The sequence below is a fragment of the Camponotus floridanus genome, unplaced genomic scaffold, assembly GCF_003227725.1.
Source record: "Camponotus floridanus strain SB8 unplaced genomic scaffold, Cflo_v7.5 scaffold52, whole genome shotgun sequence".
Taxonomy (NCBI): Eukaryota; Metazoa; Arthropoda; class Insecta; order Hymenoptera; family Formicidae; genus Camponotus; species Camponotus floridanus.
In genome coordinates this window covers 93,547-118,214 of record NW_020229681.1, presented here as the reverse complement: position 1 = coordinate 118,214, position 24,668 = coordinate 93,547, and the positions used below count along the sequence as shown (strand labels likewise).

Genomic DNA, 24,668 nt, shown 5'->3' with positions numbered 1-24,668 from the left:
TAACACGTTATCGTTACGTTGTATCAATAACGAATTGCATTCATTAAATGAGAACCCGATCGGAAAATCGTTACCGCGGCGAAATAGCGCGCGCAGCGCAATGGACCACGATGGAACTTTGACATTTCCATATCAACATTGTTTCCTGCAAATAACTCTTTCCATGTTGCACCGATATACTCGCACGTCCAGCGTATACGTGTCACGTGAAATATGCTCCGCCGATACGTACGTGTATGTATCGAGGAAGCCGGAGCTATTCTCTAACGAAGCAAAAATTTATGGACTCCGCGGAATTTAGCTCTCTCTCCGTTTCATCGGCTCGCGGAACACGAGCTCGCCGCCGTCGCCGCTGCAGCAGGTGCAACAACTTGACTTTAAAGCCGCCGGCGGAATCGGAATTGCAGCTTGCGGCGCACCGCGCGACGGCGTTTATTTTTTTATTTCCATTTTTCTTTTTTTTTCTTTTTTTTTTTTTTTTTATTGACCAGCCGACACAGACGTCCAGCGCAAGATAGGGAGGACGTATTGCATTGTTAAACGTTCGTCCAGCCATAAAAAAATAGCAACCATCCCCCTCGCGCGGCGCATCCCCATATTGTCGCCGAGCGAGAACGCTCCTCCGTCGTCGATGACTCTCATTGTGGAAATACGCGAGGGACAGTGATAAACGAGCGCGATGAATACATTGTGACCGCCTTTCGAGAGCACGCTTCGCGGATCGCGAGAAAAGAGCGAGATGAATACTGGCTGCGTGTCGGAAAAATCTGACACGTTATTTATGGTTTAATTCTAGTTGTGGCCGAAACTGCATCTCTTTAAAGTTCCCTGTTTTTCGTTTGACAAAAGTTAAAAAATAAAACTTGAGAGATATTCCTGCTAAATTTTTTTTTCCCAAATAGATTCCATCACGTGACGTGTACGCGTTAACTTTATATATTTTGGTAAATTATAATTTACTTTAAATATGATACGTAAAGGAAGAAAAAAAAACGTGTACAGCGTGTTATTCTTCCAACTCACGATTGTATACTTGTAATACTTACGTGAGAGAAATCGAGGGATATTGAGGTTAAATGGGTTTCTAAGTAAATTTTTTTCTTCGCTTTGTTTAACTTCATGACTGTTCCTCGAGTCACGCGACAGCGAAACTTCGTCTGAGAAACTCCAGAGACAAAGTTACGACTTAATCCGTTATCTCCACGTAAACCAAAAATCTCATTAAACATTGGTACAGATTCTCCAACGATGTAGAGGAAATGCTTTATAGTACTTTAATCTTTTTACAAAAATTCATCTTCGATTCTGCTCGCAAGAGACTTGCAAATCCCGAGATATTCTAACAATATATTCCGATATAACGGCAGAAATCGCGAGATTAATGCGAAAGTTTAAAATCCTAAGCGGTAGTTTCGATATCAATAACCTCGGAAATCGAGTTTCAGGCCGCATTATCGAGCTTAGTATAGGATCATCCCTGCAGCATTGCCCGATCGCGTGCAAAGTGTTATTGGAAATTACAATTTTGATTCAATACCCCGCCGACCCGCTTACAAAATTCACCATTGTGTGATTTCGACAAAACGATCCTGAAGCGGATTAGCGATAATAACGCAACGCGATATTATCCTATCGGAAAAGGGAGGAAAAGGGAGAGAGATAAATTGTACATCCGACTGATACGCGTGATATGATAAATGTATTAAAATCGACCACCGATAATCGCATCTATTAAACAAAGTGTAATTCAACGTCTGTGTGCACTCCCTATAATATGTTATATTAACAACTAATACGTAATATTTATAATTGCAACTTTTATCTATTGTCTTTTTGCATATTTTTAGTGTATATGTATGCAGCAGATATACAGAAGAAAGATGTTAGAATTTAATATTTTATTAAATATTCAATGCGTTGTTAAATATTTAAAAGAGTTAAGCAGATAAATTGCAATTTATATTGACAAAAGTAATGCAATAGGCGAATGAGAAATTTTTAGTGCTATGTGTAAATTAACATAATCATTTCTCATTCAAGTATGTTGGTTTCTGGAATATCTTCTAATTTTTAATTCACAATGTTGATTAACAATTTATAAAATTCATTAATAATATTACTTTGTATTTGTTCGTCATTAAGTATCACCCAAACGCAATAATGGATTTTTCGTTAATCATGCACGATCGCGCGTTCGACAAATTGCAATTCACAAATCATTGCAGTGCCGATAAGCACCGCTAATAATTTATTGACAAACGTTATCGATGAACACCTTGCAAATGCGATTATCGCTAGTGCGATGATCACTTCGATGAGTGACATTAAAAAATCATATATATACAGGGTGTTTCACACCACCCGTACCACCCATTTAAAAACTAGAGAAGTGACTATTTAAAAAAAGTAAAAACATTTTCTTTATAAATCGGATGCGCTCGAATATTTTCAACTTCTGGTTCTGGCCGGAAATAGGCGATTCAGACCAGAAGTGCATTTTTTTTTAATGGAACCCCCTATTTTTCATTGCATATTCTTGCTTACCTCGAGAGCTTTCCAAAACACTATAATAAATTATTTTTCCATGAAGTACTTGCGAGTTATGAAGCTTGAAATTATTTCTTAATTTTACATAACCATCAAATATCTTGTAAAATATTCATTTTTCGAATCATCTTACCTTAATACTTTTATGTACAAAATAATGAGAGGAATCAATTAGTGTAAAGAAAACATATGGAATTGTTAATTGCAAATTACACACACACACACACACACACACACACACACACACAATATATATATATATATATATAAAATTTAAATTTTAATCTCCGTTAACATTAGCAATTATTTCGTGTAATCATTTTAATAAAAAGCAAAAAACATGAAATAAATATTATACTGTAATTAATTAGACTTGCTAAACTAAAAACTAGACATGTTGACATTTCAAACGAAATACATCAAATAAATTTATAACACGGAGTAAATTAAATAAAAGAGCACATAAAGTCAAATTTGATGGCAAAGCAATTTAAAACCGTACAAGATACACACTTGTTAAATTACACTAATTGCTCTAACTTGTATATTTCTACTTGTATATAATCAGAAATTATATACATGATAAATTAAAACATCATCTCTGAGATTGTTAGGTGTGCTTTAAAAAATACATGATATAATATTTAAGGAGAATTTGTTGATGGCAACTTTGCACAAGCTGTCGAGTATAGATGCACTTTATCAAAAAAAAAAGTAAAACATTTTCGCGAGATACTCGTTATTGAGGTAGCTTGACTGTTATGCAATTCCAAACCGTATAAATCCACAACGAAAGCAACGATTGCCGGATAAACTGATATTTCAGTAATTCGTGACAGTACGGAACGAAGCTTTATTAAATTACGCTAATTACGCTGACGCGTAATGGAAAGCTACATTATGGATAAGGAAGCGACGTAGGTAAAATTTTCATTGCTGTGACACTCGGAGAGAAATATTCAACGATGGCAATTAATTGAAGATAATTTATTCAATGCATGATATAACAATTTAAAAGCTCAATTAATATAACAATTTAAAAGCTCAATTATATAATTATGTTACACTTATATATACTTTCGTTGTGATTGTCACATATCAAAAATAATAATAAAATAAATTCTAAAACATATAAACTTAATATTTCATAGTTGCTTATCAATCTTTAATATTATATATGTTTAATATATTTTATATGTTTAATATTGTTATATGAAAGCTAAAATAAGATTTATAAAATTTCGTGAGAAAGAAACTTTTCTTTAAATATGATTTATTTAGCTGGATTGTATACAAATAAAAAACAAGAAGAAATAAATTTTATTAAAAAAAAGTGCGTTTACAAAGAAAATGTAAATGACAAAAAAACGATAAGTTACTCGAAAAATGAATCAAAATTATAAAATAAGGATACGTAACCTGTCGATGACATGGACTTTAACATCGTTATTCAATTATGAGCCTGGCAAATTTATACATGGTGGTTTGGCACGTGCGCGTGTCAATCTGGAAATTCCAGAGTTCTCCCTTCCCTCTCCCCCTGTTCGATTCGGTTTTCCAGTTTCCAATTTCACGAAATTCGTTGATCGCCTCTACAGTTGGCCGTTTCGATCGGCCATACCGCGTTGCAATTTGTCACGGTTCTCTAACCATCGGCGTACTAACCAACGTGGTCACGAGAAAAGCAGCTCCCGTGCGACGCAAACGCCGAACTCTATCCGCTCCTCTCGCCCTCGTTTCCCTCCGGCAAGTAAACGATGTAAAATTAGCGACAATTATTAAATTACAGTGCCGGCCACCGGTTGCTAATTACCGCGGACCCCACCGGTATTAACAGATTTTATGCCGGGCAAATCCGATTAATGGGAACTGTCGAGCAATCGATGCACACCAGTAGCACGAGAAGCTCGTTTTCGCGCTAACGATCGCGATTCATCGTAATTGGCGATAACCGGGAATATTTATAAAAATATAATTGCGCGTTTGCGTAATAACGGAAGTTCCTTTAGAACGGTACTACGAAAATATATAAATATTTTCTAAATTAATTATCGTTGCAACTGAAACTTTGATTGTTGTTGCACAGCAATTAGAAATATTTTTACTTCTTATTATTCGTTTATAATTTTTTATTCATATATAGGGAAACTAAATTAAAGAAACATATTTATATCAATCATTATCTAAAATATGTTTTAAAAAATATATCAGTTTTTTATTTTATTTTATTTTATTTATTGTTTTTTTAATAACTTGTGATGTTCGATCTATTTTTAAGAAAATATTAAATCTAGAAATTATATCATTTTACATTATTCGCTTATACATTTTTATTCATATATAGGGAGGTTAAAATTAAAGAAACATATTTATCAATCATTATCTAAAATATGTTTTAAAAATATATAAGTTTTTTTATTTTTTATTTTATTTTATTTATTGTTCTTTTAATAATTTAAATGATATTCGATCTATTTAAAAAAAAATATTAAATCTAGAAATTATATCATTTTGCAATGCGAACCGTGAGAATATATGGTAATATAAATTACTCATAAATTATAATAAAGGAATTTGTAGAAATTATAAATACACGCACAAAGAAATGGTATACGGGCAGTTTCAGCAGAGAGTACAAATAGTTTCAATTTTGTGTGGTATTCCATTAATCCATTTCAAGAATAGTTCATCAGTGCAACCTCTTCAGCTGGCGCTCTTATCACCATTTGCTGCAGTATCCACGCGCGAATGATACGTGTTTCTCTCTCTTTTATCTCCTCTCTCTCTCCCTATCTTTCTCTCTCTGTTTTCTCTGTTCTCTAACCAAAACCACAAGGTGATATAGGAGTGGCTTTGCGGTGTTGCGCTTCTCTCTGCGGAATAGCGCGGAATACGGTCTGTCTTACGTTGCACATGCACCTCGGTATACGCAAAAAGGCTTCGAGCGCGAGGTGAATTACTGGCTACGCACGCGATCATAGTTCGCGATTCCGAGGATCGAATGTGCCATGTGGCAAAGCTGTATGATCGATCGCTTAGAGTAGCAATTTGAAAAAGAGAAACTCGAAAAGCATGGATTAAAAGTCTTCGAACCCGTTGAGATCTGCATTTTTTTAATTTAATGTCATTCGAATGATTGCGGATTAATTATACGTATTTAAATTGAATTATTAATGGAATTTAGCAATAAAAGCTTCGATTATTTCAAACTCATTATTAATTCATCATTAGTAATTAATAACAGCGTGTAATCGAGAGAAATGCTTGTCAATATTTAATTGTTATATAAAGTTGTATAAAAAAGTTGGAAAATTCTTGTACTCGTTATCTTTACAAAAAATAATTAAATATTATTCATATATAATGATAAAATTAACATCTCTATCTTCTTTTTACGTGTTCGCGTAAAAAAAAATTTCTTACCGTTGACGCGTAAAGATATTCAGTATTCGACAATTTCATCTGCAATTATTCATTATAATTTCAATTTATTATAAGCATTATATATGTAAACGAGATTATATCGTTATCACGTCGCGAGCGCACATTGTAATAATTTTAATCGATTTAAACGTTTAATTATTTCGCGAGTGTCAGTAATTATGAGTATTGGCACTTATGTAATTCGTTTTCGTCATAATTATTTACCTTTATAAATAATATTAATAACTCAATATTATTAACTCAATATTATTAATAACTCATTTATTGTCACGAGCGATAATTGAGAACTCTAAGATTTATCGATTTTTTCATTGTATACGTGACACATGCGTGTCTGTAAAAATATTCACTATACTAACGTATATTACTTTATGCTACGATAATATTCTTATTATACTCTGCGAATATATTATAAGAATATGAAAGGGAAAAGATAAATATGGAAATATCGCATAATGTATTAATATTATTAAAAGATAAAATTTCGAACCCTTTACATGCGCATATTTACATCTAATTTTTATTAGCGATATAATTTCAACAGTTTTCAGGACCATAAAAAGTGTGCCAAAATATTATAATCGTATACTTGAATATGTAAATAATAAAAGTAAATTAGAAAATAATTTAATTATGTAACACAATGAATTGTAAATTAATTTTAAATTGATTTATAAATCAATTTTAATATGAGCAAAGATAATATTAGAAATACAAGTAGAAATAATAGAAACGCGAGTAAGTAGATCGAGAGCCAAGTATCTGTTCTCTCATCCTCGCATAAGGTATTATATTACGGACGTACTTACTGTTAAAAATTAATGGAACAAGAGTGCACAGCGCAAACTTTTTATCCCGTTTCCTCATTTTTTTTCACGAAAACTGAGTTGGTTTAAGGTTGACTATCCGATTTTTGCCGTACTTTGCTTTATTTAATTGAACATTTCCGCTCGTTTCTTTCTGTTTTTCCGTTGCTCTGCCATCATGTATATCGTTACGGACCGAGATATGAGATCCATAGTTTCGTCATCCTTACTCTAAATAAACAAAAAGTAGTAACATCGCAGAATCACACCGACATCCGGCGAGTCGCGCCGGATATGCAAACACCTATTCGCGCACGTGCGTGCAACGCGTGCATTCACGGCAGGGATAGATATCGCTTGTCGGCGGACTGCGATATCCAGCGATGTGGCCAGCAACGTCGGGTAATTCAGAGAGAAATAGTAGACGGGCTGCAGCATCACCAACGGACCTCAGTAACCGCAGATTTACGAGCGTCACGCTGCTCGCCGCAATGTAAAATTAGAACGCTTCCGGAAATGCGTTCGACCCCTTTCCCGAAACGTCACTCCCAAAATCCTTCCTCCGTCGAGGGGAAATGACGATTTAACTAGCGTCATTCTGGATCAGCCTAACTGTCAAAGACCGAATCGAAAGGGAGGAAGAGAAATGACATTTCTCCAGATTTCTGTCAAAATTATTATTCGTTACATTTTTAATTGCCAAATATTAAATATCTCATTATGATATAATTGCATCTCGCATTAAAAGTTTCAAGATGTAAATCGCTCCTTTTCCGCTACGCCATCGAAATTAACATCGAAAATGAGCCAAGTTTAAAAACAAGTGATTATGAGCGGCATCTTTTCGTAGAAGCTAATTATTGATACTTCCGTAAACAGGGGATGAGCAAGTAAATAAAGAACGAGTGCAGAGGTACACCTATTCAAACAAGTTGTTAACGCTTAACGGCACCTTCGAAAGCCCCCCCCCTCCCCCGACTTCAATTGTGATTCGTTAGTCTGTCTAACTACGTAAGAGACTGACAGCGAGTGAAACACGGTTTCCTCGGCGCGCGCGGCATCGGTAATTAATAATTTACATAATACATATTTACGGAGCGCGGGGCGTTGCGTTCTAAGTCCGACAGTTCCTTCCCTTCCCTCGCCATCCGGTAAGTCCGCGATACGGCGCGGAAAGTTTACAGAATTAATTTACACCGGGCCGCTCTCACGAACAACGGTTACTGCGGATATTCCACCCCGGTGAGCCGCATCGCTCTATACTATATGCAACGAGCGTCCCGCGTTCTCTCTGTTCTCTCTTGCCATGAATGAATGACGAGATGATCCCCGACACGACACACAGCGAGGCCGAGGGTGAGCATCTGCGCTTCGTTCCGTCAAGTTTACAGCGTCATTCTGTAAGTAGTAGTGGCACTTTGAAAGCCGATTGCCAGCTACTCGCGGCAGACGTTTTACGTCTCAGCGCGGATGCCGTATAGTCGTGCTCTCGCGATCGATGAACTCAAAAACTGAGAAAATACGTATCCACCGGATCTTATTATTATCGCGCAAATTATCGCCCAATGACAGCTTGAAATTGAAGCCAATCGGTGATGAATCGTCCTGCCAAAGAGAGCGACGTAATCGAAATGCGCTTAGCACACTCGATCGTAGCTCGGACGTAATTTCTTGTAAAAAAAGAACGATTGGTTTAATATAACACTACACTGAAAGAGTATCAATTTAGAAATGTAATATTCAATGGCGAAAATCATCGATCTTTATCGAATCAAGTAATAATCGATCAAAAATGTTTGTTTCTTCCACTGTCCAAATAATTTTCAACGAAACCTAATCGACATTCAAATTCACGTGAGAAAAATTCAGCACAACTTATTTAATCGCATGAATAAAAGAAGACTAATAAGTACATATTGTCAGTAGATCATTTGACAAATGTCAAACAATTTAATGTAAATCATATGAGTGCGAGTAATTTAAATTTTAAATTACTGCTAATTGTAAAATGGCAAGTGTAAGTTTTACACGAAAGATCCATTCGATTTTTCATGATAGTGCTAACAGATATAAATAAACGCACGTAATAAAAATCTAAACGGAATATTATCTTTTATTTTAGATAACATTTCGCGCGATAGAATAAAAATGGAATGGAAATTAAATACAATATAGAATAGAGAAAATAAATACAGTAATAAATAATAGACTAGAAATTAAATACAATATTAATATGTAATTTTTACTTTTGTTAGAAAAATATAAAATTAAAGGAATATTTGATCACTTAAAATATTCCATAATACATGACAATTAATAACAAATTAACGTTTTTTACTCCCGTTAAAAGATATCTGAAATTCTTTTCTTTATTTTCTCATTTCTTGTTTTCTCCGTTTATAGTCTTCTCATCCTGTTGTCATGTTCTTCTTTCTTTGTTTCTCGTGTTTATCTCTTTCTTTTCTTTCTTTATTTACCTCCTCCCAGTCTCAAAGAGTCTGGTATCAAAGGTCTCTTAGCTAGGACAATGCGTTGTACTAATGAAAATCGTCGCAAGCGTTTACACGAAGGAATCGATGATTGTGTCCAACGGAGTTTAGTGTTGCAGTTAACTTTATCAGAACCATTTTCGGACAAAAACGATCGGCGTGCCAGTTTTATTGGCTCGGCAAACACACGAGCGCGCGCGCGCGATACATTACGCAATTAAATCAGACGAACCGTGTAACCGAACTGCATTTCCGATAAACGACTGAATGGGACTTCTCGAATTTTAATACCAAAGTCTCACAGGCAGAAAGCTCTAATTCGTACGAAATGTCACGATCCGTTTTGACTGCGGATTTGGAAAACGTCGCTCCACGAAATGCACGCAATAAAGTCGCCGGATTACTCTGGAGAGCCCGTGTCGAAATGTGTCTCAGAATACTTTAATAATAATGGGGATTATTTCATATTGCAAAAATCTTCGCATTAAAAGAGCCTCGGATTATGCGCTGTTTTATGCAGAAACGTTGAAAAATCGCGGAAAATCGCATATTCGATATACGTAGTGGTAAACATCTTGCTTGAAAATGCAAACGCGAATATTAAAAAATCGTGATGTGAAAAGCATAATATTACTGTATCATAAAATATTAGGAGAAATCATTTTTCATTATTCTACAATATTTTAATTGTTTTTATTATTCTGCACACATATAATGTGCGCAAGAGTATCAATTAGTCTTGGACTAAATCAGTTCTTGTTTAAAAATGTTTGAGGGATATTAACATCGGTCGCGTTTTCAGGTTGCATGATTCAACGTAATTACATATTCCCAGTATGACTGTACGATGACGTGATGTCTAAACCCGGTGCATAGAACTTTGCGCAGTTACCCGAGGGTCTGAGACGAGCCAGGGAGACGAAACCATGGCTCTCCCAGAGTTATGGCACTGTTTGCGAAGTAATAACGCCTCTAACTCAAATGCTATTCTATGGTTACAAACGTTGCTTGACATGTACCCAAATTATCGGTATACATTTCGCAGAAACAATATATAATACATTTCGCAGGTATTTATAATGCTGCGAAATATGTATAACATGATACACAATAATCATTAATGTACCTTATTTTTAATTGTATAATTAAAAAGTATTAGAAAGAGAGAAAGAGAGAGGGACAGAGAGAGAGAGAAAGCCATCATTAATTTTGCAGATCTCGCAAAAATTTCATCTAGATACAAGCTCTTTATTAAGAGCTTTAACATTAATATATTAATGTTCTGGAATAATTACTCTCTAAATATATGCACACACACACACACAAATAGAATAAAAATGATATAAAAATTAAATAAGACAAATAAAGTGAATTAAGCGACTGAATAAAAATATAAAGTATAATTGAATATTTGAAATAAAAGCTGTTGTGCGAAAATTTAAAATTTGAGTTATTGAAAGTGAATTATTGGGCAAAAATTATTGAACACAGATAATTATAGTTGAAGTAAAAATATAAATGTATTGAAATAAAATCTCACTAAAATACAGATCTGATTCAAACCAGAATCATCTTTATTTTAATAAAGAAATCCATTTTGATGATTATTTCTAATACAATTTTGACGCATTGGGGAAGAAAATCAAAAATATACTTTCCAAAATATGTAATTTGACATGAAAGTTCACGAATGTATCATTGAGAAATGAAAAAACCGGCTATGTATGAATATAATAAATCCTGAAATAAATTGGGCGATTCTCCGTAAAATTCTCGATGCCGAAAAAGAGAAACAAAGGGAACCGATTGCGATTATCCCGGCGATGAGCCAAAAACTGATCGCGCAAATTTATGAGAGTTGTTTGAATTTATCGGGTAAATAACGAACGACTTCTCTCTCCTTCTCTCTCTCTCTCCCTCTCTCTCTCTCCCTCTGTCTCTGTCTCTTTCTCTCTCTCTTGTCGTCGTATCCAACCCTGCGCGATTCTCCTCTACGCGTGTCGCACGCACGTGTGTGTATGAGTTGTAGATTAGGTTTCGGACGACATGGGGCGCTAATGAACGGCGGGTGTCGTTTGCACGTGAGGGAGACCCCAGAGAAAATTTTCAAATTTGTGTTTACGTCCCCGCCCACTCCTCTCTTTCCCTCCGGCCATCCGGCCAGGCCAGTCCAACCCTTGTTGCACCCTCCCTTTGGTCTGCTCATCGCTTCGTGACTCCCTCGTTCACGAGCCTGCGACATTCGACTCCGCGGCAAATGAACGCGCAAATATACCCCACGTAAATAGCGTCGAGATTTATCTCACGGTGCTGTCCCTCGCCATTTTCCCTACATACAGTTCCTGTACTCATTTTACTCCAAACCCCTCGCGTGTACCGTTGTACTCTCTCACTCGTAAATTTATTATTCCTTATATATTATTTAATCTTATTATTTATCAATTATTATTATTTACAAATCATCTTTCATATATGTTCGAAGATATCGAAATTATCTGAGATATAAATAATATAATTCAGATAATTTTTAATATCTATCCTTAAATATTTACTTGTTTCATAATATCATATTTGGAATATTTTTTTTTTTGTTTCAAAAACACGCACTTTTCATATGTCATATTATTCCTGTAACCTTCTCTTTTCATTGCTATCTCCATCTTTGTTCTCCTCTCTACATTTTCCACCCAACTTCGACATCACCTGTGAATTAGTTTCCTAGAGTGCACTCTCTCTCTCTCTCTCACTCTCACTCTATTCGACGCTTCGAAATGCATGGACCTCGAATTCGCGGGAATCGCGTGAAGGTGAGAGATATAACTTTGACTGTCGTTACGATTTCAATTCTACGTTTCGAACCATCGTGAATCGTCCGCTGACTACGGACGGGTTCATGACGGAAGCGACATGCGAGTATAAGCGCGAATGGGTGCCGCGAGCGAAATAACACGAACTCCAAGTGAAGAGATTCTATTACCGGAAATACAGCGAGTTGGAATCTGCGCGTGTAAAATCTAAAAAATAAATTCTAAATAAAACGCAAAATACGGCTACCGCGAAAAAAATATGAAGAAATAAAAAAGAGTTATTATGAAAATATTCATGAATTTATTATTCATTTTACATATTTATTTGCTAAATAATCTTTCTAAATCTTTGCTAATAATCTTTCATTCACGTCAAATATAAATTGCTACGTATTATAGTCCAGCGGATAACGATAAATATCAAATGAAAATTGAGAATGGGCAAAATTGTGTGGAGAAAAAGAAGCAAAAGAGATTTTATCTTTTCTTCATCTCGCTAAGTATCTCAGGACGCATTCATTTAATATCTTGCAAAAGGGAGGAAAAAAAAAACACGCGCGTTTACACAGTTTTCATGGATGGTTAATGGAAGAGCGTAACGTTCGCTGCAAACTCTTTATCTCATACGGCGACATTTGATTTATGCGCGGGAGAGCGATAGTGCGAGAACGTTACAAGACGCGAGCGAGCATTTCTTTACAGTTATAGCGGCACTTTGTTACAACGCACGTAGTTTTACATAGTTGTGCGCCAAGTTTATTAATACCCTGCGCGATACAAATAACTCTATGTATGTTCTCCCTCGCATCGGCAGTAATAAAATAATTAAAGACCGGCAAATATTTCATAAGAGTATAAATATCTATAATCGCGCGCATGTATTAAATGCAAAACGTGCTATTAAATGTACAAACTTTAATAATTGAGTCATTAATAACGTTAAGTACATGTGACTATTTATGTCAATATACTTGCTCTCTCTCTCTTTTTACGTTTCCTTAATTCTGGTATAATAATCTCATATTTAAAAACAGAATCAATTAAAAGTCTTTGGAAACTTTATTAATTGGAATTTGAATGAGATTTGGAAATTAAATCTTTTGGGGTTCAACTGAGATGTAACTGTTTAAAAAAATTTAATTTTAGGATATTAAGACTTGTACGCTCGTTAAAATATTTTTATTTCAATAAAATTAATTTAATTAATTCCCTTAATCACGCAACATATATAATATTTTATGCTTTCTATAGTGACTTGCTTGGAGATGACGATTAAATTATACTTTTAATCCGAAGAGCCGAGAGATCGGGACAGAAAAGCCCCTCATTCGGACAGAGAGCGATGGTCGCCTTTCGCATGATGAACAAAATCGTGTAAAAACGGAAATAGACATAAACGCGACACAAGCATCGAAGTTACGCGCTAATACGCAGCGCAGGTGGTCCTTTACATCGAGCTCGATATTCCCTCGGTAGTGCGACGTATGCTCAAGCTAATTTTCTCGGTTATCCGGGGTTTGTTTTGGCTGGTAATATCGCCTCCTCTGTGCTCGTGAACGCTCCTCGTACCCGACACAAAGTTCATTCTCTCTCTCTATCGTATCTGTCAGCCGCGTTTTTTGTTCTCGTCCCCTTTCAGTGACAGAGAGAAGGGAGACAACACACGACGGAGACAATGCGCCCGTTGAAAAATGTATCCACCGCGGATCGAACCCTCGTCTCTGAAAAACCACTAACCTCCCGACGAAAAAGTTATTACGCAGACAAAACACGCTGCCAGGTGGAGTTTATTCGGATGGACCTTCTCCTGGACTGTGCGCCATGGGAAGCTTTTTTTTTCATAAACGCCATTTTCGACGTGCTGCGCGTTTCAGGAAAAAAAAACAACGGCAAAAAAATCGGGGAGATGCACGTAAAACTACTTGTGCGTCTGAAGTTAAAAAGATGCTTCATGTGCAAATTATATATGCGCTATCGCATTGTTTAGATTTATATTTTCATGCTAGTAATATAATTAATTTCATTCTGTTAAATCAGTTTATTTCTAATAAAAATAAAAATAAAAAATATAAATTCGAATTGCATTAATTATCCTGGTATCGCTCGTTCCATTAGCGCAATTTTCTTTATGTAAAATAGAAAAGAAGAACAATTATCGGTTTTTCATATGACAAAAACAGACTTGTTATTCGCAGGATTAATCTGCTTTAATGGAGGTTATTTTTGCATTTTTGCTCGCGAGAGATCGAGTTATTTTCTCTAAATGATGGCAACTCACTGTGATTGCCAACCTTTTCAATTAGATCTGTAAATCCTCTTCGAATTTTACCAGCCGACGTGCTTCCATTTTTTCCGGATCATAAACGTTTTGACGATTTCATCAGACGATTATATGCAGACGCCAATCAATGCTAATTGCGTTGATATTGTTACTTGAATACGCGAGAAGTTGACAGAAAAACAAAAATGCAAAAAAAAGACAGAATGCAAAGGAGGATTGCTTTTTACGGATGAAGAATATGATTGTTATCAAAGACATTGAAAACGATATAATTTTAATAAGCATTAAACGCGCTATCATCCAACCGCTAAAAAAATTATGATACAAATTAGATTTTTCACACTTTAGGAAAACAAAAGTGTGTGAAAGTGCTTTGTGTTTGCAGATATTTTATTATATACTCTCTGTGAAAGAGAATAAAAGAAAATGTAAATTTATGTTACGTCAGAAAATAATTAACCTTTTGTTCCTAGCATGTCGTCAGCGGTAACTCGACGAATTTTTCTTATATTAGAATCCACAATAACAAGTCTTAATCTATATAAATCTTCAATATAAAAAATTAATTTCGAAAAAAAAAATTAATTTTAATCGATATAGAATCATCATATATTATATTTATCGCTAAAATAACGAAAAAATGAATAAAATAATGAAAAAAATATTTCGTGGAGAATTAATTATTTTAAAATTAAAATAATATTGAAAATTATATTCTTTAATATTATAATTCAGAATTTCTCTCTGAGTGAGTGGACAAACTGAATTTTATTATCAAATGACCGATGATTCGGTACACAGATTTTACACAAAATAGTAATAATAGGTGATAAATAATAGGTGATTTTTTCATTATCTGAATAATTAATTAGGATACGCGCTTTATATGTACTTGCACTTAGCAACAGTAATAATCTCGACGTTCGATATTCTCGAAGGGGACGCATGTTATCGTCGATTAATTGGGAAACCACGTAGGGGTTTCGAGGGGCTATTAATTGGACTGTTATTAATTCAACATGTACCGCGAGTTTCCTCCCGGACTCTCAATATGAGATCGCGGATCGTAGTTAGTATCGCTGTTAGCACCCGATTACAATTATATGTATGTATGTATATACAATATATATTAGTAGCTCAAGTATTATATACACATTTGTACTTATATGTATAATTGACGAACAGCATTCGTTCTATTGTTCTATTAATATTTCCGTTGTACACTCTTTATTTGAAAAATGAAGGATTTATGAAAAAGCTTAATTGGCATATATTTCGTTAAAATATCTGTTTATGTTTTTAGAATGAGAAAAATAGAATTTAAAGTCCAGTGAAATCAAATGAGAGAAATGGAATTCTATTGTTCCATTTTTTTCCTTCAAAAAAGAATATTTCTATTTATATCAAGATTATTATTTCCGATAAATCAATTACGGTATATTTCAACAAAGAAATATTTTTATGAAGAAGATTTGTATTGTTTTTCCTATTGTGTGTTACTGCAGCCATTTCAAGAATATCTAACAAGCTATATGTTAGGTTGAGAAATATTTGCCTGACATGCTGCACTTAGTTTGCATCTACCTATTGATTTAGCTCTCCATCGCGAATAGAAGCAACGCTACTATCGCATCGTGAGGGATTTTACGAAATGATTACCGAAACACGATTAGAGAGAAGCTGTCGCTCTTCGCGCGGTGTTTAATTAGACAATAATTAACGCTTGCTCCAATTTCAAAGCCCTACTAGTACAAACAAGCAGATAAAGTTGTATAATACTTATCAACACAATGGTCTCCACAAGTATATAAATGAATACAAAGAAAGAATGTTAGTACTTTTATATTTTTTTTTAGTAACTTCTATTTTTCTCATATACTTTAAGTATGTGTCAATTATTTTGAAAAAGAAATGTATAAAACATGTATGAAAAATGCTTCTTTTATGCATAACTATTTTTTTCTCTTTTTTCAAAATTCTATGAAAACTATTGTTCTTACATTTCGTATAATTGATTATCCACTTAACAAAGTATGTCGAATAATTAAAATGAGCATCACTCGTGAAAGTAAGGCAATTAGTTTGGTTGGAATAGCATATAGCATTATAATCTAAGGAAGTGAGTTGCTTAAAATAACCAGAGCACCACTGAAAGTTTTATCATAATAGCAGTGATTATGAATTCTTTTAATATTACTCGCTCGGTAAAATATATGGTATATTTGTTACTTTTTATTTATAATGATGGCTCTTACATCATTTATCGACTAAAAAGTTTAATTAGACAGTAATTAACGCTTGCTCCAATTTCAAAGCCCTACTAGCACAGGCAAGCAGATAAAGTTGTATAATACTTATCACAATGGTCTCCACAAGTATATAAATGAATACAAAAAAAGAATGTTAGTACTTTTATATTTTTTTTTTTTGGAAACTGTTCTATTTTTCTCATAGATTTCAAGTATGTGTCAATTATTTTGAAAAAGAAATGTATAAAACATGGATGAAAAATGTTTCTTTTATGCATAACTATTTTTTTCTCTTTTTTCAAAATTCTGAGAAAACTATTGTTCTTACATTTCGTATAATTAATTATCCACTTAACAAAGTATGTCGAATAATTAAAATGAGCACCACTCGTGAAAGTAAGGCAATTAGTTTGGTTTGAATAGCATTATAATCTAAGAAAGCGAGTTGCTTAAAATAACCAGAACACCACTGAAAATTTTATCATAATAAGCAGTGATTATGAATTCTTTTGATACACAGTAAAAAATTTTGTGTTAAATTTAACATATTTCAAATGTCCCAATTTATCCACTTTAATTTTAATGTTAATTTAACAGAAGGCAAGTATGTAAATAAATAACACAAGTATATGTTTAAAAATTAACACAAAAGTGTAACACTTAAACTTTATCTGGAAATAAAATTTATGTTAAATTAACATATTTATAATGTTAAATTTAATTAAAAGAAAATGTTATTCTTATATTTTTATGATAAATAAACAGAAGAGATATGTCGATTTAACATATGGAAACTATTATAGAGAGAAAAATAACACAACTTATCTGTTCATTTTAACATATAACATATTTCATCAAAAATTTATGCATTTATATTAATTGTGTTGTTTTAACTTTTAGAAACGGTGAATATTAACACAACGCAGAAATGTCAAAATAACGCAACGATAATATATTACATTAACATAAAAGTATGTTAAAAATTTAACACATAAATTTTTACATGAGAAAATTTTAACAGAAATACAAAATGTTTTTTACCGTGTACTATTCGCTCGATACATGGTATATTTGTTACTTTTTATTTATAATTGTGACTCTTACATCATTTATTGATTAAAAGGAAATCGATATCAAATCGTTAATTTTTGCACGTCTGCAGCGATCTGCAAGCTTCATTAAGAATAAATGTCCGATATTAACGGTAAAAATACGGATAAAAGTGTCAAGATGCATTAATGGGGTACAGTTTTCTCCTAAATCCCAAAATGTTCGTAAAATATATATTGATATTATGTCGCACATTGTATGTGGAATTACGCTCACGTTTTACTTTCTTGATAATTTTTAAATAAATTTTATAAGCCACTAGTATTTTTCACAATTCATGATAAAATTCTATTTCTTCTTTGGAAACATTACAAGTGTAAAAGTTTAATTAAAAGCTCATAATACATTATTTAAATTGAATATAAAGTATTTTATTCGCACACGTGTGCAAAATGCTGTTTTTTCGCAACGAAGTAAGTGCAGGAGTTACGAAAATTTCAGCGAGAAACACAAACGAGTCGACTAAGGGGCAAACGGAGAAAAACGGCGGTATGTTGCTCGGTAAAGCACCATAAAGTCTCATTGGCTTTAATTCGGTCGTACCCTGCTGGCCACTGGGAGTGATTAATCGTAAGGTTACTGCAACACGAAAGCACCTTACCACCAATCATTCTCTACGATGCTTTAAAAGCAAGTCAACAATTGCTTAATGCGTTGCCCACCTGATTGACTATATATAGTTATTTTAACAAAAAAGAAATAAACAACTATTTTATTAACAATATTTTCAGGCTTATTTTTAAATTGAGAAAAAATAAGTTATTAGAAAAAGTAATTAAAACAAAATTATAAATTATATATTTGGTAACATCATATGTTTTTCCAAGTAATATCTATCATCCGGTATTCTCAATTACAAATACCTGTGTTCCCATTTATTAAAATTCATCGTAAAAGGAAGAAGGGGCTTTCGGTTAATGGTGATGAAAAATTCAACTACTTTTAAAAGGAAGGGAAAAAGGTCGGTCAATGTTTAATCTTTAAATAGATCAGGATATATTATACATTCTCATTGTATCCCTTATTAAATCTTGGAAGTTTTTAAGACTCATCTTTAATTTTTTATTGCGTTCTTCTCTTTCCCACTTTTAGATTGCTAAAAGAATCTGTTGATGAAAATATAACAAACTTACGAGGAAACCTTACATACATCAAAGTAATATTTCTTATTATTATGATGCTTTGCCGAGATTAAAAAAAATTATATAGTGCCGATGTCTAAAAGCTTAAACATTTAATTAGACTAATTCTGTTTTTTGATAATACATGTATGTATGTATTTACATTTGAGAGTAGAAGAAATATATAAAAAAAATTTAATATAAAAAAAATAAATAAAATAAAAAAGTAAAAAATAATAAAATAAAAAATTAATAAAATGCAACAAAAAATTTAATTAATTAATTAAATAAGTAAAGTAACTTGCGTTATAATTAATTATACGCACATATATAGTACTTATGTTGTATTGTGCAATAAATATGATAGATGTTCAGAAAGTTCGCTCCTCTTAAATCCGTTCATTGATGTTTAAAAGTTTATTATTCATCGAGCATAATTCGCATACTGCGCGCATGTAGATCATGTGAAACGCAACGAAATGCTTATAAACTCTCGAAGAGCACATTTATTTCTGGTTTATAAATATGCATGCCTCATTGCTTATTCCGCGGTATAGAGAACCGATGGTATTTTCTTCCTTTTTATTTTTATTCGACTGATGTGCCGGTGAAACGTTGATTGAAAGTGTGCTCGCTCTTGCTGCTGTTTCAGCTGCGCGAGTATACCCTGACAGAATCGTATCACGAAGACGACGTCGAGGTAGAATTCATCAGCAACGACAATCTCCAAGCGAACAACGAGGCTCCCAGAGGAATCGATCCGAACAGGGATCTAAACGAGGCCATAGCTGAAGAACGAAGGGAAATGGACACCCAAAGATACAGGTACACATTTCCACGTACTACCACGGTCGGTCTTTTCTCGCCCTCCTTCGTCAAATTTTATATTTTACGGATTAACGGGAGCAGAAAGTTATACTTTATGTATGTGCTGGGTCGCATACATATTTGATAATCCAAAATGGGCTGTAAAAAAATAAAAGAATTTTCTCTTGTTTTACGTATCCGCGTTTTCGGATTCAGTCGTATCGGTTATAAAATTTTAAAAGAAAAACTTGAAAAGAGAAATTTTAATTTATCTTGACCGAAATTTAGAATATTTATAGAATGTAGGACATGAAGTATTTTTCACGTATATAAATGAATGATTTTTCTCTGCATTATTTAAAGAAGTATAATTAAATTTAGATGCACAGATATAGTATACATAAAAGGACTCGAACTCTACGATAAATTACATTATATAGGGCCGATACTATTTTTCATCTGAATATATAATATAATAATTTAAAATAAAACAATAGCCATTATATAAATATGTATAATTTTCGACATTTCTAATATATGCGAATATTATAGACACATCATGTGACTAAATATTTTTTTACGATGCGATATCTTCTTCATGTTCGCTTCTTAGAGTATTCAGTCACGTTAGATTGAGGACTAAGGGAGACACCGGTATGTCATAAATCCACAGTTAATAAAACCGAGGGTCCGAGAGGAAGCCCAAAGTTCAAGTCAGCTCGTTAAGCCCAGCAGCCTAGTACGTTTTCTTCGAGTTTTAGTTCGTCCAGGATGTCACCTTGAGACGAAACTCTTAAACTTGAGAACGGTAGATAGTAAATGGTTGCCTTTTCCCAGCGATATGAGAGAGGATCGCAAAAATGACGAGTATGTATTCAATGGACGCGCACATTCATGTCAAGCGTATTTCATCCCAGAGGAGCGACAATCGTCTGACAACATCCGCGTATTGATATCGAATTTTGGAAACGGCGTCATTGACTGCCCGAAAATGGTCTTTGCATCTATCTCGCTGCTTTTCCTCTTGTAAGAGAGGCAAACGTGCGCGAAAAGTCGTGGAATTTTATGACAGTGCAAAGCATTGAGTTACCTTGCTTATGAGCGACAAATATTTAAAGTAAACGACATGTGTTGCTTTTTATCAGATCTTTATCGAGAGAACAATCTGACATATACTTCGAAAAATGATATAGTATCTTTCAACAATAAGTAAAGATATTCATTCGAATGTGCTTGATTCTCTGTAACTTGTGAAATATAAATGGATAAGAAAATAATATTACAAAACACACAGTAGCATTTCAAATATACTTCTAATATACGAAAATAACATATTTCCCAAAAATCATAAAAAAAATTCGAATTCCACCTTCAATCGCCATGCACTTCTCAGGTAGTTTGCGACACGTATTTGTGAGGGACTTTCTTTCCCTCCACAGTGTCCGATACTGTCGCCGGCCAAAGTATTGACCTTTCCTCTTGGGTCACTCTCGCGTTTCTCTCGTCTTATGAAAGGCTCAACACACGCTCGAGAAGAGATTCATCCAACCCCTTTCGCCGCTCTCTTTTATGACAGGAATCGTTCTCCTTTGCCTTCCACCGGCATCTCTTCATGCCCTTACGAGATTGTTCTCTTGTCCGTCCCTCCAGCGTGTACCTTCTCGCTCTATTTCTCTCTTTAACTTTTACGACAGAGAGCTCGAGCTCGGGGAGAGGTTTGCACATAAAGATCGCGAGGTTTTTTTTTTCTTCTCACGATGTGTCATCCTTACTCGACCCTCGGAAAAATCATCGTACTCGCCCTGTGACATTTGACAACTCGGTATAACGTTTGCGCAATAATGGAGCGAAACCGCCGTAATATGTCCTCAGAAGAAAATTCATCCGCCGACGACACAACTTTTCACTTTCGCCATATCACGCCAACAACATCTTCTCGAGTCTCTCTTCAGTTAACTTTAATAAAATTGTCTACTTTCTATTTCTAATACACCATGAGTACGCAAACTGTGAATTACTGCTAACACCGTTCGCCCCAATTGCACGAGAATAAAAGTTTAAGGAGAATTTATGGGAATGTTTTAAGACCACTTTCCCAGTGCAGGTATAAAATGTGCTTGTATTTCCACATCCGAAGTAAAACTCTCCCTTATATCTAGGAGATCATTAAAAAGTAAATGATTACTTAATTCCGATATTGACATGGGAAATTCATATAACTTAGTCATTACTCGATTAAACAATACACTTTAATAATGATCAAAATTCATATAACTTCTCAATTGCAAATTAATCATAATTAACTCTTATAATACTTTGATCTTTTCAGAATAAATATATATAAAAAATTACAAATTTTTCTCCAATAAATTTAACTACATAAAAATATCATATTTCCATTTATAATAATAGTAAATTTTTCGTACGACTTCTAAAAGTAGAGAATTGCGTGTTATAAGATATCTAAATCTGGTTTGGAAAATATAAAAGGCCAACAGAATAGGCTAATTGATCAGGATGTATGTATTGTACGCGACGAAAAGTAATATTCCCCCTTTCGTTTTGTTTATCGAGCGAAAAATCCCACTGAAGCTACCCCTCGAGCCGCAAATGCAATTTATCGTGAAACACAGCTAGTCGGATTGGAAAGGACGCAGCCAACATTGAATACCAATAACGATATTATGCGTGTCCGTGGGTGTCGCGTCTGATTCTACTCGATGTTTTAAATACAAATGGAGTATAACCTATTACCTCGATATAATATTACGTGCTACGCACGATGATTTTTTTACACTTTTTTTATATACCTACGAACACGCCGGAAAGTGCACTTTCAGACCCGACTTTGAAGTTACTCAAGATCGACCACCGGGGCGACTTTCATCGGACTTTTATCGTAATGAAAAGTAAATCATAAAATATTTTCATTAACTTAAATGAAAATCAGAAAATAAATACTTACACGATTCAAACATAGATGACATATTTAAACGTACTTCTTAAATAAAAAGTAGTAAAGTAATAAAGTAAAGTAGTAAAAAATTATACTGCTAATGTGCTTTAAATTTCATATTGAATTTTAATTTTAGCTTATAAATCTTGTATAATTAGTAAATTTGTATAATTATAAATAAGAGAAGCAGCACCTTGATGAAAAAGCAATATATATTTTTATGGGATATAATAAATATGCGCGTATAATACACAATACACGTTATACTTATCTTTTGTATTTAAGACGCATTGAAATTGCTATAAATTCAATGTTTTCAATTGCCATATAAAATTCTATATCCTCTTCACATATTCCATATTCACATATTCCGCTATTCGTAACAGGATTCGTACTCTGTACATTTCTATATTCGCGAATATTATTTATATTTCTTACGAACTTGAAGCATTATAAAAGCGCGGTAAAGCTTTTCGAGAATGAAAGAAGCTTTTCTAAAAATCGCGATCGAATATGTGTACGGTTTTTGATATCTAATGGATGATTGCGATACTAATTTTACGGATGATTCGCGACAATTTTTGCGATACGTGCAACCGTGTCCGGTAGTTCTCGCCGTAATATCCGACCGGAGGTTAAAAGCCGACAGAAAATATCGACATCAACGAGGAGAAAAACTTGAAAATAACGTTGTAACGTGCTGCTCTATCTCTTTTTCTTTCTCTGTTATATCGTCTCCGACATTTTATACTTGTTTTACTTCTACTGGGGCGGACATGGCTGACGGAGATTTTCATGACCTCCAATTTCGATCAAGCTGTCCGACGAAATTGGGAAAATAAAGGGGATATTTTCTCCACTGAAGAGCTGACCGTGCGCAGCGCGAAATATTACAGTTGGCGAAAAGTTAATTCTTTGTAGAAAAATCCGCGGATGATGTGAAATATATGTCATTAATTTATAGATATGCTTGATGAAATATTAAATATTAATAATTCGAAATACGGGAGAAAAAATTATATATAAAATTATATTTTCTCTATTAATTTTTAATATTTTTAATATTTAATATTAAATATGTTTACTACTGTAAAGGGCTCTGAAGAGATTTAAACTTCAAAAAAAGCGAGAGACGAGAATTGCACGGAAAAACATCTTTTATATTCGATTGTATTTTCATCGGACTAAAGATTGATAGTTTCGAGTATTTGCGTGATGTATCAAGAGTTGCTGTCTCATATTTGTTATCAATATATTACAATCATATTTACGCTCGCGTCGATTCGTACAATTCTCCAAACAAATTATTTCACTCTCGCGTGTTCTTTCGATCACTCTATCATATCCTATCGAAAAAATCCAATCTATGATGCATTTCTTATACTTCGATATCCCGTACTAACGCAACAAAGCCGATCAGGATAAAATTCTGAATGCCATTCGAAAAGAAAGATGTAACTCTCAACAATTCCGATTATTCGACTCGTTCGAAAAATTCACAGCGAAAAATACACCCAGTGGTTTCCAAAATATCCTGTATTTTCCGTGCTCTTCTATCATTGCACAATTAACGTTTCTGCGATACCTGATGCCGGATCGGAACTGTATCAAAGACCGCAAAATATTTCGGAGAATGATCGAATCGATACGCACAATCGGCGAGCGATCATGCGAAAACCGACCAGGCATTTGCTTTACAGGCCTCTCCTAGTATCCATCCAATATCCGGTTAACGCGCCGTCAAGATCGATAAAGCTTACGTTCGATGACACTCGAGATCGATCTGTAATCCTCCCTTCTGCGGGGAGTAGCCAATCTCCTCGGAACGTTACCGCAGATTCGATTCCATTCGACGCTATCTGGCCACTCGGCAGGGAACGATCGTCGTTTTCTGGTAATTGCTATTGTGCCTTCGAGACTGTTACTGATGCTACTGCCCCACTTTAGGACGAGATCTTTCTATTTTCCTGCTCTTTGTCTTAACAGATTAAATCTTACGACCGGATCATCCCGGTCATTTCCTTGTCCGGGACCCGCGCACTAAGATAGTT

The 24,668-nt window shown here is 34.1% G+C and overlaps 1 protein-coding gene across 2 annotated transcripts in view; it reads left to right on the top strand.

Annotated features, from left to right (window-relative positions):
- LOC105250464 overlaps window positions 1-24,668 on the top strand; it is a 173,297-nt gene that overhangs the window by 135,599 nt on the left and 13,030 nt on the right. For both annotated transcript variants that reach the window (XM_025412567.1, XM_025412568.1), the window contains exon 5: window positions 19,507-19,679. In XM_025412567.1, coding sequence (XP_025268352.1) covers window positions 19,507-19,679 — 173 coding nt within the window. The remainder of the gene's footprint in view (window positions 1-19,506; window positions 19,680-24,668) is intronic.